This window comes from Dermacentor albipictus, chromosome 1 (genome assembly GCF_038994185.2).
Source record: "Dermacentor albipictus isolate Rhodes 1998 colony chromosome 1, USDA_Dalb.pri_finalv2, whole genome shotgun sequence".
NCBI lineage: Eukaryota > Metazoa > Arthropoda > Arachnida > Ixodida > Ixodidae > Dermacentor > Dermacentor albipictus.
The window spans coordinates 100738198-100753191 of record NC_091821.1 but is presented as its reverse complement, the minus strand read 5'-3'; the positions used below and the strand labels follow the sequence as shown (position 1 = coordinate 100753191).

The 14994-nt window shown below is 40.5% G+C and overlaps 1 protein-coding gene across 3 annotated transcripts in view; it reads left to right on the top strand.

Moving 5' to 3' along the window:
- The window catches only part of LOC135906167 (transcription factor A, mitochondrial-like), a 58296-nt gene extending 43584 nt beyond the window's left edge, over positions 1–14712 (top strand). For all 3 annotated transcript variants that reach the window (XM_065437420.1, XM_065437421.1, XM_065437419.1), the window contains 2 exons: positions 9907–9963; positions 13661–14712. In XM_065437420.1, the coding sequence (XP_065293492.1) occupies positions 9907–9963; positions 13661–13831 (228 nt within the window). In that variant the 3' untranslated portion in view covers positions 13832–14712. The remainder of the gene's footprint in view (positions 1–9906; positions 9964–13660) is intronic.
- Positions 14713–14994: the final 282 nt, after the last annotated feature.

Sequence of the window (14994 nt, the reverse complement as noted above, 5' to 3'; positions counted from 1 at the left end):
GTACGTGCCTGTGCAGGACTGCCTGTGCACGCTGCCATAGCGCTGTTCCAAAACAGAAATCTAACAGAAGCATGTTCTGCTGCACAAGAGGTTTGGTGAGCATGCACCATGGCAGCTGCATTTGTGCAGCAAGGTTGCAGGGGCTCACATCACTAGCTGAAGCAACATTACTAGAATCAACTCAGTTTTGCAGCTCCACATATTGGCCAACGCAAGCATGTGGCCCACGCAGTAGTCGCAAGAACTAACGGTGCTGCAGTTGAGTCCAGTTACCGGTCGGCCACGTCAGCTGCTGCTTCAGTGGCGCTGCAGCTTGGTATTGCACACACGTTCGCTCGTACGTGTCAATTTATTACTCCACCGAAAAGCTGTACTGCTCTCGCAATTAGAGTTCATGATTTTCACTATGAGTGACAGCTTCGCAAGCGCAGTATGAATCCTAAGGCTTACATGTGAACGCTTCGATTTCAACCGCTTTGCCATACTACGGAGCTACTCCAACATCAATCGTGACTGGATGTGTCTTCCAGATAAGGCCGTTCATAATTGATTATGCGAAAGAGGGATAAAAGCAGGATAGCTAATGAGGGAAGAAGCAAAAAAAAAAATACTACTGAATAACATGAACAAGCTTTAAAAATTACTCTTTATTGCGACATCTGCAAATGGAGAGCTCTTTTACATCCTATATAAGCTATGCATTTCTTTCGAGTAAGTTGGTCATATTGCACGCTGGCCCACCCCCAAATTTAAGTTGGTCCATGTCCAAACTTCATGGTAGTCCAACCCAACTTTCGAGTTGGCCCACCTCTACTATAAGCTTCCCTGTGCATTTTCCCTGGAGCTCTATGTGCTCCTATGGGTATTCTCTGATCAGTTTTATTCTTTGGTTGTTTGAATTGTTCCTTATTGCTTATAAAGCTACCAGTCATCAACATTTGTATTATTATAATGATTAAACATGTTAACTTTGCAAATTATGCATTCTTTGTGCAGGTGCAAGGCATTACACTTTTCGCGCGGTGGAGCTGTGGTACTCACCGAAAAATGCTTATGCATTTAAAGTGGATGACTTGTAGCTGCTTTTTCAACTCGGAGCAAAACACATTGATAGTGAAGCTAGCTTAGCAGGCCTCTTTGAGGAACTATCAGGCATTGTTTCGGATATCATTGGCCTTAGTGAGGTTAGGAGAACTTGTGAGGCGTATACAGTGCTGACTAATGGCCACGTCCTCTGCTATAGGGGACTTCCAGATAAGAAGCAGTAGGGAGTAGAATTCCTAATCCAAATGGGCATAGTGGGCAACATTGATAAATTCTGCAGCATTAATGAGAGGGTAGCAGTAGCCATAATAAAACTTAAGAGATATAGATTAAAGGTAGTACAAGCCTACGCTCCTACCTCCAATCATAATGATGATGAAGTAGATCAGTTTTATGAAGATGTGGAATTAGTGATGAGAAAAGCGTGATGAGCAAACTCAGTATACTGTGGTAATGGGCGACTTCATTGCAAAAGTGGGGAAAAAGCAGGCTGGCAAACAAGCAATTGGCAAGTACAGCATCGATTCTAGAAACACCAGAGGAGAGATGTTGGTAGAATTTGTGGAAAGGAATAAGTTGCGAATAATGAACATGTTCATCAGGAAGCATTAGCAACAAAAAGTAGACCTGGAAAAGCCTTAATGGTGAAACAAGAAACGAAATTTATGCTTTATACTTTATGCCGATCCCAACATAGTGCAGGCTGTAGAAGTGTTAGGTAGGGTAACGTGCAGTGATCATATGTTAGTGAGATCAAGAAGAAACAAATCAACCTAGATGCTGTAAGGGTAAAAGCAGAGCAATTAAGGCTGGCACTTACAAACATATATGCAGTCTTAGAACAGCGAGATGAAGATGTTATAGAGGTAATGAATGAAACCGTAACTAGGCTGGCTTCAGAAGCAGCAATTAAAGTGGGAGGTAATGCACCAAGGCAACCAATAGGAAAGGACCTAATAAAGAAAAGACAAAGAATGAAAGTGTCCAACTCAAGAGATCAGATAGAATTCGCAGAATTGTCGAAACTGATCAACAAGGAGAAAATAAGGAATATTTGAAATTACAGTGTAAGAAAGACTGAGGAAGCAATAAAAATGGACACAGCATGAAATCAGTAAGACGAAAACTTGGCATAGGACAAGCCAAGGTGTATGCACTGAAAGATAAGCGGGGTAATATCAGCAGCAGTTAGTAACAACAGACATAGTAAAAGCAGCGGAATAATTCTATACTGACCTGTACAGTACCCAGAGCAGCCACGCTACATTCATTCGAAGTAGTAATGAACAAGATACAGAAGCTCTTTCTATAACTAGCAATCCATGGAGTTAGAAGGGTCTTGCAAGACATGACCCGGCGAACAGCAGCTGGAGAAGATGGAACAAAAGTCGACTTAATCAAAGATGGAGAAGACATAATGCTTGAAAAACTAACGGCCCTTTATACGAACTGTCTATTGACTTCAAGGGTCCCAGAGAACTGGAAGAATGGCAACATTATACTAATCCAGAAAAAGGGAGACATTAAAGAATTGAAAAATTATAAGCCCATTAGCTTACTTCCAGTATTGTATAAAATATTCACCAATATAATTTCCAATAGAATAAGGGCAACACTTCAGTCAACCAAGCAAACAGGCTGGCTTCAGGAAGGGATACTGTACAGTGGATCACATTCATGTCATCAATCAGGTAATTGAGAAATCTGCAAAGTACAATCAGCCTCTCTATATGTCTTTCATTGATTATGAAAGGGCATTTGGTTCAGTATAGATACCAGCAGTCATAGAGGCATTACATAATCAAGGAGTACAGAAGGCTTACATAAATATCTTGGAAAATATCTACAGATTCCACAGCTGCTTTAATTCTACATAAGAAAAGTAGAAAGATACCTATAAAGAAAGGGGGCAGACAAGGAGACACTATCTCTCCAATGCTATTCATTGCACGCTCAGAATAAGTATTCAAGCTATTTAGCTAATAAACTGGGAAGGCTTAGGAGTAAGGATTAACGGCAAATATCTGAGCAACTTTAGGTTTGCAGATGACATTGTCCTGTTCAGCAACACTGGGGACGAGTTATAACAAATGATTAAGGACCTTAACAGAGAGAGTGTAAGAGTGGGTTTGAAGATTAATAAGCAGAAAATAAGTATAATGATCAATAGCCTGCCAAGTGAACAAGAGTTCATGATCGCCAGTCAGCCTCTAGAGTCTGGGAAGGGATACATTTACCTAGGTCAATTACTCACAGGGGACCCTGATCATGAGAAGGAAATTTGCAGAAGTATAAAATTGGGTTGGAGTGCATACAGCAGACATAGTCATCCTTACTGAAAGCTTACTATTACACTAAAAAGAAAGGTGTACAATCAATGCATTCTACCAGTGCTAACATATGGGGTAGAAACTTGTTGGTTGACAAAAGCTTCAGAACAAGCTAAGGACCGCACAAAGAGCGATAGAACGAAGAATGTTAGGCGTAACGTTAAGAGACAGGAAGCGAGCGGTGTGGATCAGACAGCAAACGGGGGTAGCCAATCTGATTGACATTAAAAGAATAAAATGGAGCTGGGCAGGTCATGTAATGCGTAGGTTAGATAACCGGCGGACCATTAATGTTACAGAATGGGTGCCATGAGAAGGTAAGCGCAGTCAAGGACACCAGAAGAATAGGTGGGGTGATGAAAATAAGAAATTTGCAGGTGCTAGCTGGAATCAGTTGGTGCAGGACAGGGGTAATTGGAGATCGCAGGGAGAGGCTTTTATCCTGCAGTGGACATAAAATAGGCTGATGATGATGATGGTATTGCGTGCTCGACACAAATCAGGCTTCAAACGTCCGCAGACTCGCACAAGCTCCAAAACGAACTTCTGCAGGACGCAACAAATGTGCAGCAACAAAACAACCACCCGGGACGTAGCCACAGTGAAGAAGACGCGCAACTGGAAGCGCTGCCGGTAGGGTAACTCAATTGCAGTGCTGTTCGTTTTTGTGACTGCCACGGGGCCCATGTTTTCAGTGGAGCTGTGAAACTGAGTTAGTTCTAGTAACATTGACTTGAAAGCGCCTAGGCAAGTTCTCTTCCAGCAGTTAGACTACTTAATTGTTTTAGATTATTTTGAAAAAGAATGGTTTGCAGAACTATGGGAAGGAAGGACTGTAATAGGTTGGATAAGCCAGTGGCATGTACAAGCTCCAGAAGGCCCTGGGGGCAGACATTGAAGCTTGTCCAGGTCTGCTATACTACTCTTTCATACATAGCAGGCAACGCTACGAAGGCTAGAGAGGCATCTTTAATTGCTTGCATTTGCGACCAGAAAGTAGTGTGTCACATATGAAAGAAAGATCTAGGTATACATTATATAATTTGAGGTAACATTAAGTAACATTAACTTTTATGTTGTAAAATACGACATATTCATTACATTGAAAGTGTCACAAATCTGAAGCTACCGGATTTACCACCGAACGATTGGAGGGACACATTTCTGTGCATGGCAGCTGCAGGGCTCCTTGCGCTTGTGACCCATAGTTCTTGTATTGAGACACAAAGTTGCACGAATAATACATAATTTGATGTAACCTTTTGTCTACAGGTTATAGTTGTAATATATTAATTAGTTATATGATAGAGAGCATTACAGATAAAAAACTGCACTGTAAAACATGCGGAGTGGGACTTCTGTGGCAGAACTACTGCTTGCATAGCTTCAGCAGCGTCACCTTTTAAGTATGAAACACAGTATAGGCCTCTAGGTTGGCTGCACATATTCCTGCCTATGAAACGTAGAACTTGCAGTGTGACAAGGTTGTCAAGCCGGCAGACATCCACCTGGTCCAAGGGGCCAAGCAGTGTGGGCAAGCTTAAGGGAATTAGTTGTGGTTCTGTCTACGTCACCCCCTAATTTTCCTTTATTGCGCTGAGTGGAACTCTCTTGCTTTTGCAGACTAACACCTCTTGCAGTTGAGAGGTTGACTTTCCTGGAAAGCCTAGTTGGCTGGTGGTTGATTTTGTTGCATGTTGACAGGCTAATTGAAAGAGAAGAAAACTAAAACACCCTGTTTAAAAGCATGGTTCTGGATATAGCAGCACAAGTTGCCCTCTCGGGCTTGTAATCTAGAGGGTGAGTTGGGGTGGGGTGAGGTAGTGGGAGAAATGTGGGAATGGAGCATGTTATAGTGTAGGGTACACTGTAAAATTTTATGGCTAGATGCAGTGTTTCATAGCATAAATGGGGACGTGTTAAAAGGTGACATAGACAGGACAATGTATGTCACCTTGTCACTAGCATCATCCCCCTTTTGCTCTGAAGTCGCACCATTTAGCCAGGATGTTCCATCTACTAGCCCAGTCACAGAACTGCTAATGATAAAACATTTTTTATGTAGCTTAAACTCATGTAATTTCTGAGTTTATTGAGTGAACCGCACACCACCATTTTGTAGCGATGCCTTTTCCAATGCTATTCCTTGCCGCACTTCATCAATGGTCAGAGCGACACTCCACCTGCATTATTACCAAAGGAATCTGCCGGCCATGGATGGGGGATGATAAGAGTGGCATTGAATCGAGTGGAATGCATCATTACAACATCATGGCCCTGGTCCTATATATATATATATCATGATGATCCCTTTCTTGCTACACTGCTTTGCCTGTCTGTAAATTTCTACTATAGTTTAATTTTTTTTGCATCACACAATGTAAGGATCCACAAAAATTTCGTGGATCTACAGGCTTCGTTCTCACCAAGTGCCTTTATTTTTTCTAACGCTAAATTAGTATGCAGGCTTCTGCAAAGCAGAACTGAAGAAAATAAAGCCTTCAAAGAAAATGCAGGATTGTAGTTGAACGGCTCTGCAAAAAAGTACATGGGTGGCATTTTGTTTAGATCTCCATACCGTCATCACTATCAATGCAATTGTGATGTCGCAGCCAGTAGAATAGATCAGGCAAAACATTTTTACCGTGTTATAAAATACTATCCACAAGTTGAAAGAACATCCATCTTAGCAGCTGGCAGTAATGTGTGCTCATTCATCATTACCAAAGCAAAATGTCTTGGTAGTTTGCCTATAATACACCAAGAGCCTCTGCTACATTTAAGGTTGAAGGGTATTGCAGCCACATCTATTAAAGTCTGGGCTGGTAAAACTGTTTCACGGTATCAATAATTATTGACGAAAGCATGGAGCTGTGTGCTGCTGATCAGATAGGTACCTGGTTTGCCTAAATTAATAGGGCGAGCCTTTCATAATTTCTTGCATTTAAAAATTATTGCCAAGGTGTCATCATCAGCAGCAGCAGCAGCAGCCTATTATGTTCACTGCAGGACGAAGGGCTCTCCCAGTGATCTGATTCCAACTTGCACCTGATTATTTCCTAATTTCACCACCTCACCAAATTTTCTGCCATCCTCGGCTGCACTTCCCTTCCCTTGGCACCTATTATGTAACTCTAATGGTCTACCGGTTGCCCTAAGCATTACATAGCCTGTCCAGCTTCATTTTCGTTTTCCTATTGTTGACTAGAATATCAGCTGTTTTCGTTTGCTCTCTGATCCACACCACTCTCTTCCTATCTCTTAACGTTATGCCTAGCATTTTTTGTTCCATCTCTCTTTGCACGGTCCAACTTCTTCTCGAGCTTCTTTGTTAACCTCCAAGTTTCTGCGCCATATGTTAGCACCTGGTAGAATGCAGTGATTGTATGCTTTTCTTTTCAATAACAGTGGTAAGCTTCCAGTCAGGATTTGGTAATGGCTGCTGTATGCACTCCGCCCATTTTTATTCTTCTGTAAATTTCCTTCTCATAGTCAAGGTCCCCTGTGAGTAATTGACCTAGCTAAGTGTCACATAGGCGTACCTCTGCATAGAGTCCGTGGGCTCACTGCCGATCATGAATTCTTGGAAAGGTGCAATGTTATTCAAACATTTTGGCTCTTATTGAGCGGTGGTATTATGTATCGTCTTAGTAGTTCTTCAAGGCCACTTATTGCTGCTATCATCTGTTACTGTCTTGGTATATCATGGTGTGATTGGCTAGCTACGCAAGCCTTGTATAGAACAATTTTACTGTAGTTTCTTAATGCCTTCGGAAAACAGCCATCATTTAGGCAACACATGTTTTATGCCAAGTTTTACCAGTGTGTTCACCGCTGTGTGAATCTCAGTTCGACTTAAGATGAAGCTGTACTTATCAAAACATTAGCACATTTTATTGCTCACACTGATTAAGTTTCTGCAGAGCTTTTGAAAACAACAGTGCATTACAGCTCAGTGGATTGACTGTAGCAGTTAATTTCATCTCTAAGTGACAGCAATACAACATTACCCATTCTAACCATGTGTAATTGAGCTTGCAGCTATTATGAGGTTACAAACCAATACCAGTTTTGTCTATATGTTAGCCAGTGCTTGTGCAAGTTGAGAAAAACAACAGGCATGAGGTGGTGTTGATATATTCCTGCACCAATGCTGACCCTGTCCTACTAGAAATGCAGGTGCAGTTGAATCCCACTAGTATGACATAAATCACAGGGTATTTAGAAAAATTCATGGTCGAAACTTTTATGCTGCACAGTAAGCAATGATTAGTGTACGTTAAGCATGGTAGCAAATGGAGACGTGACATCTGCTGTCACTTGGTACTGACTGTTGCTTCTTTCTTAATAGCCAAGGCCAGCATGCAATTCGATCACTTAGCAAACTGTAGAGGTCGTGCACCAAAGTAGCCGCCACCATGGCACTCAACTAACTTGGTGAAAAACTGCATCTTCATCCTGATGTGTTTATGTACCTCCAGCAACACCATGGTAGGAAAACATGCTGCCTGTGACATCACATGAATAGTCCTATTGCCCAGTGGCACTTCACTGTCTTGTGCAGCAGTAGTTCGTTACCATGACAAAAATTTTAAGTACTGAGTATCATGTGGTTAGTGCTCTAGATTTTTCCTGCACAGTGTTATCATGTGATGATGTGTCATTCAGGTTCCAGGCAATTTTAGATCACATTGCAATTACTCTGCTTTTTTCTTGATCAGTTATGTTTGCATGTATGTCACTTAAATTACAGGATCTTTGCTATCTGGCACAACTACACTTATGACCTCAGTGCTTGCCATGGATCAAAGTAGATGATGAAATTGTTGGTTATGAGTGGCTACTTTGTAATGCATATCAAAGGGATGAATCATATGCTGTAATGACATATAATCGACAAGGCCAGAGGAAAATTTTTCTAAAAGTGCTGCATACCTGTGTAATATTATCAACACTTCTTTGGTACATTCTCATGGAATGAAGTTGCACCAATGCAGACCTCATACCTGGTCAAGAAAAGTAGTGCTGGACAAATGGCAACAGTAACACCTTTAGAAGCTAGGGTAGTATGCTGCCTCAGAGTTGTAAATTGTTCATTCATTCTGTACACTTCATACAGTACATCAAATTAGAGCCATGCACTATGTGCACAGTATAAGTTGAAGCCACTGCAGTTGCTACCTTTTCTATTTTGTCCTGTTGTCATCAGTGTTGTCTTTTTGTTTTGTTTTTTGTCTTCATTCACATATCCCGTTCAAAGCACATTCAAAATTTGCTATGATTTGCAGAACATTTTGTGAACCACTACGAAAAAATACATTTGTGGGCAACAAGTCCAAATATAGTAAACAGACAATTTTAAGTAGGGCAAGTACCAGTTATTTTGATAGTGATGCTGCGAAATTGGAAATAGGAACCCTTTCACCTGTTGACCAAGCATCCTGGAAACAAGCTAGGTTCACTTTGTGCATTCAAGCTCAGAGCCAAGCCATCAATAAAGTTTATTGAAAACCAATGCATCTCATCATTTATTCAAGCCAGGGAATGTTACAGTTATCACACTCATGTATTATTTTTTTTAACTATACAGGCTTTGCAATATAAAAATCGTCTTACTAATATCTCATCACTACAATTCTCAAAGCATAAAGCTATCTAGTTGTCACTGGTCTAAACTACTGCAACTATCTCTGTGAGTCTTCTGATAAAATCTTGCTGACTTTGTGCAGTCACATTACGGTGACCGCAACTTGTACTTCTAGTCTGCTAAAGGTCCACTAAGAGAATTTATGTTCTGATGACAGTTTCTTTATCTGCTAAGAGTACTTGTAAATCTACTAAAATTCTGCTAGGATCCTTCATATTCTGCCGTAAGCACTGTTCTCTGCTTAACAAATAAGTTGAAGTTCACAGAAAGGTCACTGAAAAATCACTGAAAAATCTGTGTGCTAAATGCACAAAGCAGACTTTTCAGTGACTTTTTGTCATTACACAAGGCTATAAGACCTGCTAGGTCTAATAAAAATCCATTAAGATTGCAACACTGGTTGTGTAGCAGACTAACCATTTTTTACATTAAAAGCATGACACAGCTGTAATGTACTGTTGGCTGTAAGTCACTGTTGCATGTAATTCAATTCTCACACATTGTTATTTATGAGCTGATATGCTATTATATAAATAATGAAGTAAATAATTTTGAAGCTCTTCATTAAGAAAAGTTCCTCTTGTGTCACTTTTACATTTTCACTATGGCAATTTGATATCAGCAAATAAATAAAGGAATAAAAAAGTCCTATTATTTGCAAACTTATTCAAGTTGTAAATTAAGAAATATGAGCCCCTGGTTGCTGTCAAAATTGAACTGCCAAGATGTGCCTGTGGTGCTTGGAACAGTCAAGAAAGAGATGACATATGAATGAACAGAACACTGTTTTGCTACTGTAGTTGTATTGTTGATCAAAAGAGCAAAATCTGTGTTCCCTCTGACATGCTTACACTGACGGTTCTGCATTCTGTCTCTGAACTTCAGGATATCATGACTCAACTTGGTGCCATGTGGAAGCAGCTGTCTGAAGAGAAAAAACAGGTCAGCCATTTGGAAGGCCATTTTATAATTTATGCACAAATGATCAAGCCGAAACTTTTACAAGAGCTACAATCATTGCCAAATGCTGCTAATCTGAGGTCATGGTCAGGATGTAGGTGATATAGCATTTGTCCGCCAATCACCTGTTTCATGGGCCTAAATGGGAATGTTACGTTATTGTTATGAAAGTGCTGTTCTCTGTAAAATGATGTTAGTTGGATTAGTATCCATGTTGTGCTCCCCCTAGGAATATCAGCTCACATGTATCTGACTTCCTAAGATTTTCGTTAGTTTTGTAGTGTCGTCTATCGTCTCTCTGCTGAAGGAATACTTGCTGCCTAATGTGTAATGTAAATATTTTTCTTAACTTTTGCAGCCACTTATTTCTTGAGCAGTGTTTTTTTCAGGAGAAACATTTTTCCCATAAGTAATTGCCAAGTGTAGTGGACACGCAATACACAGCAAATAATTAGTCGTTTAGAGCCAGCCTTCTATACTCACCTGTAAAAAATTTGCGACAATCAGACAGTTGGTGAAATTGTGACAGTAAACTTTCAATTAAGCTTCCCCAAGACACACAGACTAGTCTGAGGCAGGCACATAGTTCTGGTGACCAGCTAAGATTTTCTTTTCAACTACCTTCACCTTAAAATCATAAACTCACATTCTTTTAACACATAGTATAGTACTCTCATTTAAAGGCCACACTTTCTTACTTAAATTTGGGTCTAAATTTCACAGGCGTGACCTATACACAGGTAAAATGTGAGTAAATGTGTATCTCCTTTGAATCTCCTTTGAACTAACTGCAGAAGCTGGAGCAGCTGAATTCTGGTTTGCCAAAATTGGGCTCTTCAAAGGAGAAGCCGTCTTTGGACATCTTCAGATGCCTTCTACGTTTTACTACATGATGAAAAGACCACCAGAGTTTTCATGTAAAATGTGGAATAAGTTTTAGAGTCGATAGTGCCCACATTAATCATTTTTCAAGTCACCAAGTGCGATATAACCAGTTTTCATACGTCTCGAGAAACTAAATGCAGCTGCGGCAGTATCGTCTGTATGCAGGAGCTTGCCTGTAAACAGTAATTGCTCGGCTATGTGGACAAGTTATAGTAATACTTTGAGAGATTAGAAGTGAGATAGAAATTAGTTTTTTGGCAGCCATAACCAGAAACTGCACACGCAGCAATACTGAATCTGAAGCATGCAAGTGCAAGTGTGAGCACACAGCAGTAAACAAGGCAAAGTATGAAGAATTTGTCTGGATCTGTGTTCCTAAGTCTCAAAGATCACTGCCGAGTACTGTGGCCTGTACCACATTTTTGTCAACCTTTTTGTTATGAGTTATGTCCCCTGCAGGCGCTTTGTATTGTACATGCAAAAAAGGGATACCTAAAGCAATAGTACTTGTGAAAATAGTGATATTTAAGGCATGTTGTACAGTGAAACCTTGTTACTACGTACATCACATTAACAAACTACTGTATTCAGAAATCCCCTGCTGACTGATTATAGTTTTAATGTCAAAATATTTCAGTATGACGGGCTTAAGAATATCGAACATTTCAGAATAACGAACTATATTCAACTTCCTATCATGTTAACAACGCCTCAGTACTATAAACTATGGTAATATTCAGAAATCTGGAGATTCTTAGATTTCCCTATGTCCTTTACGGAACAATAGGCTAGCAGACGACAAGGCGCAGAAAGTGGACGCTGCGACACATGGGTTTGGAAAACCCGAGACAGCACCGGAGGAAAACACTGGGAGGGGACTTTTTTTTTTCTATTGTGGAGGCGACGCCACATCAGGTTTTGTGAGCACATTCTTCGCTCAGACAAGTGTGGCCTTGCAATAGAGGCACGTCTCTTCCTCCTTTTGCCCTTCTTTCTGCAAATGCCTCTTTCTTTCACACTTCTTTCTGCAGCCATACCAACTACGTGCGCAGAGAAATGTAACCTCCATGCTCGCGAGGATCCCACACAGTCGCACTTTCCGGATGGTGTCATTTACACGTGCTTGCACTTCGAAATAGTTCAGGTGTCTGCCTCAAGCAAGACAGTTGCAGTGTCCACAGCATGGAATTTCCATGTAACAATGTGAAAAACAAACAAACAAAAAGAAACATTGTGGTTTATAGGCGACATGGAGTTTCTTTTTGTCGGTAGTTTTCTCAGCGTCAGCGTCTCTTTTGGGTGTGCCACTCTATATACGATGGTGCATGGCAGCGAAAGCCATGGTAAAGAAGAAAAGCACGGGCCAAGAGCCAACAGCAGTGTTTTCGTGGATAGCTCACATCATGAGAACTGATAAACTGGCGGGTTGATGGGCGAAATGGTTAATTTTGGGGCTTCCGCTATAACAACCTTTCAGAATAACAAATGTTTGCTGCGGTGCTCTGAAGTTTGTTATATCGAGATTTCGCTGTATACATCTTGAGACACTTCTGAGTAGACCTTTGCTGCAAATTTGAATATAGTAGTATGTGCAAAATGTTTTGATGAAAAGAGTTGGAAGGTCGACACCTGGGTGTTGGCTCTCAGTGCTAGTATATTGTCATAAAGTGGGTTCACTTCTTTGTTCCCAACAGTGTTTTACATCAGGCATAGATCTTTTTTAGGTGACTGAATGGGTGCTTTCCAAGTATGCTCGACATGAAATTGTTTATGTTCTCATATCCTGTAGAGTGCATGAATGGAGTACACATTTCGTGAAGTTGGCAAAATTCACTGGTGAAATGAAAATTTTTGATCAGTTCTGCAGCAGTATGCTCTCAATGATTCTGAAAACACAAAAAATGTGGTGAAACTAAATCTTTAGTAATGGATAGAATCGATTGGCACCTGGTGGGGATATCTCATAGTGCCAGCCATCCCTTCTTCTGACCACCACTGTCACAGCCTGTCACAAGCTGTTTATGTCAGCCAGTTGAGGCAATACCATGACTCTCTCGTCATCCCATCGGCTTGAGTCACCTGAAGTTCTTTCCAATGGAGCATTTCTAATTAAGAAAGATTCAGCTATCAATCAGCTGGAATGCCATTGCTGGCTCCTTGCACTCAAGGCTGGCTCCAATCTCATGGTGCAAACATTGGCTAACTATGCTTTCCTTGTTCACATCTTGTAAATAAAACCTTCATTGCAGCTGCACTATGGCATGGGTGGATTAGCTGATGAAAACCCTTCATCTAAGTTTAGCAAAAGTTTATAATGAGTGCATAAAGCAATTAATGTAGTTTTTCGTGCTTTGAACACAGTGAAGCTTGCTATCTAACATCCATATAATTCACTTTCACTTTAACCACTTTGGCATTTCAGTGCTTTCTTTTTGCAGTTTTGCACTAATTCAGTCATTAATTAGCATCACACACACACACATATACGCACACATGCACACGACACACTTGATACTCTCTCTGATGCTACTGTCTTGGTTACGTTAGCACACAAAAGGAGCCTACTTTATTTTCATTGTCACATTCCATGAATGGCAGTATTATAATAATATTGTGGCACTTCTAATCTTTATGTGCATCTTTGAAAGCAGTGTACAAAGCTTTATGATGTTCATCAAAATTTCTGTAAACCTTGAATGCTATGTGCTTGTGAGAGATGCCAAATGTAATCAGAGTTTGATTAGTCACAGGCACCTTGGTACGCAGTGTTGACAAGCCCAGTTTTTCGTTGCAGCCATATCTGCACAAAGCTGATGAGGACAAACTCCGATATGAACGGGAGATGAAGGCCTGGTCACAGCGGCTGGCGAAGGAAGGACAAAGTGATGTGTTAAATGACCTCAAAGAGGACATTCGCGAAATTCGAAAGAGCAAGCAGGGCTCTGTCCGCAAGAATGTCACATAGGAGTGTAGTGAAAAAAGCATGGCAAAATATTTTTCACTCATTATTTCTCCTCTGCTTGTGTTTACTGATGCACATTTGTTCTTGAGTAACTATTGGACACTTCAGTGCACTGCTGCCACTTTGCCAGTGTCATTACCACCACTTTGCGCTAACTTTTTGCTTCATAAGGGCCTTCCTGGTTAGCACCTAACAACAACTTTGATACCAATGGCAAGACAGCAGCAAGGTGCTGAATAATCTAATATGATTTTTTTTTTTTTCAGTATCTGTGAGCATTCATGCAAGCTTTCATGCTGTTTTGTGGTGTCTGCTCAGCTTGCATACAGGAGCCAGAAATTTCATTTTTCATGGTAATTTCAGAGACCATTACCATTGGATCTTTCTTTTCCAGCAGAGCATATTTCAGCACTATATAAACGTGAGAGGGCTGCTGTGTATATATGCTTTTGTTTTGCAATGTAGGTATATATTGCTGTTAAAGAAAAAGTGTAAAAGTTGTATCTTCAGAAAGCAGTGCATTTTGTGGGAGAAGTCAAAATATTGCAAAGTTTTTCATACTACCAAGTTTCATTGTTGTGGCTGGATAAATTTAGTTTTTATTGAGTAAGTGATGGTCTGATAGTGGTATCTATCATATGATTCACTTTTAGCCTTGTGCATAACTTTTAGTGCTAGACGATGGGCATGTTGTGTTCGTGCAGTTTAGGATATCCCTTTGCATGTCTCCTGTATTGTGCTGGAAGTACATAAGGGCTGTTAAATTTCATAATAGCTGTTTTTGACTGCATTTTGTTTGTTATCATGTTTGGAATTGCTTAAAAATTAATTATTCTGAGCGACTGTACAAAAAAAAATAAAGGACTAGTTGCATTAAACATTGACAGCCGCCATTGTTCTTGAACTGATTGTGTTGTCTCACCATGCTTGTTCATGGCTTGTTTGAGAACATGAGAGGCTATGCTCTCATGCCTTACTCAAGGAGTCACACTTTTCTTTTTCTCCTGAATCAGCCTGTACAAATTTGTGGTCACCAAAAAAAAAAAGGACTTTTTCTTCTCTGTCTGAGCACGCAACAATCAAGGCATTCATTAAGCAGCTTGGTGTGCAACCTCTGTAGTTGCTCTCTTAATTCCTGACTATGCACTGAGACTGTGCAGTACTTA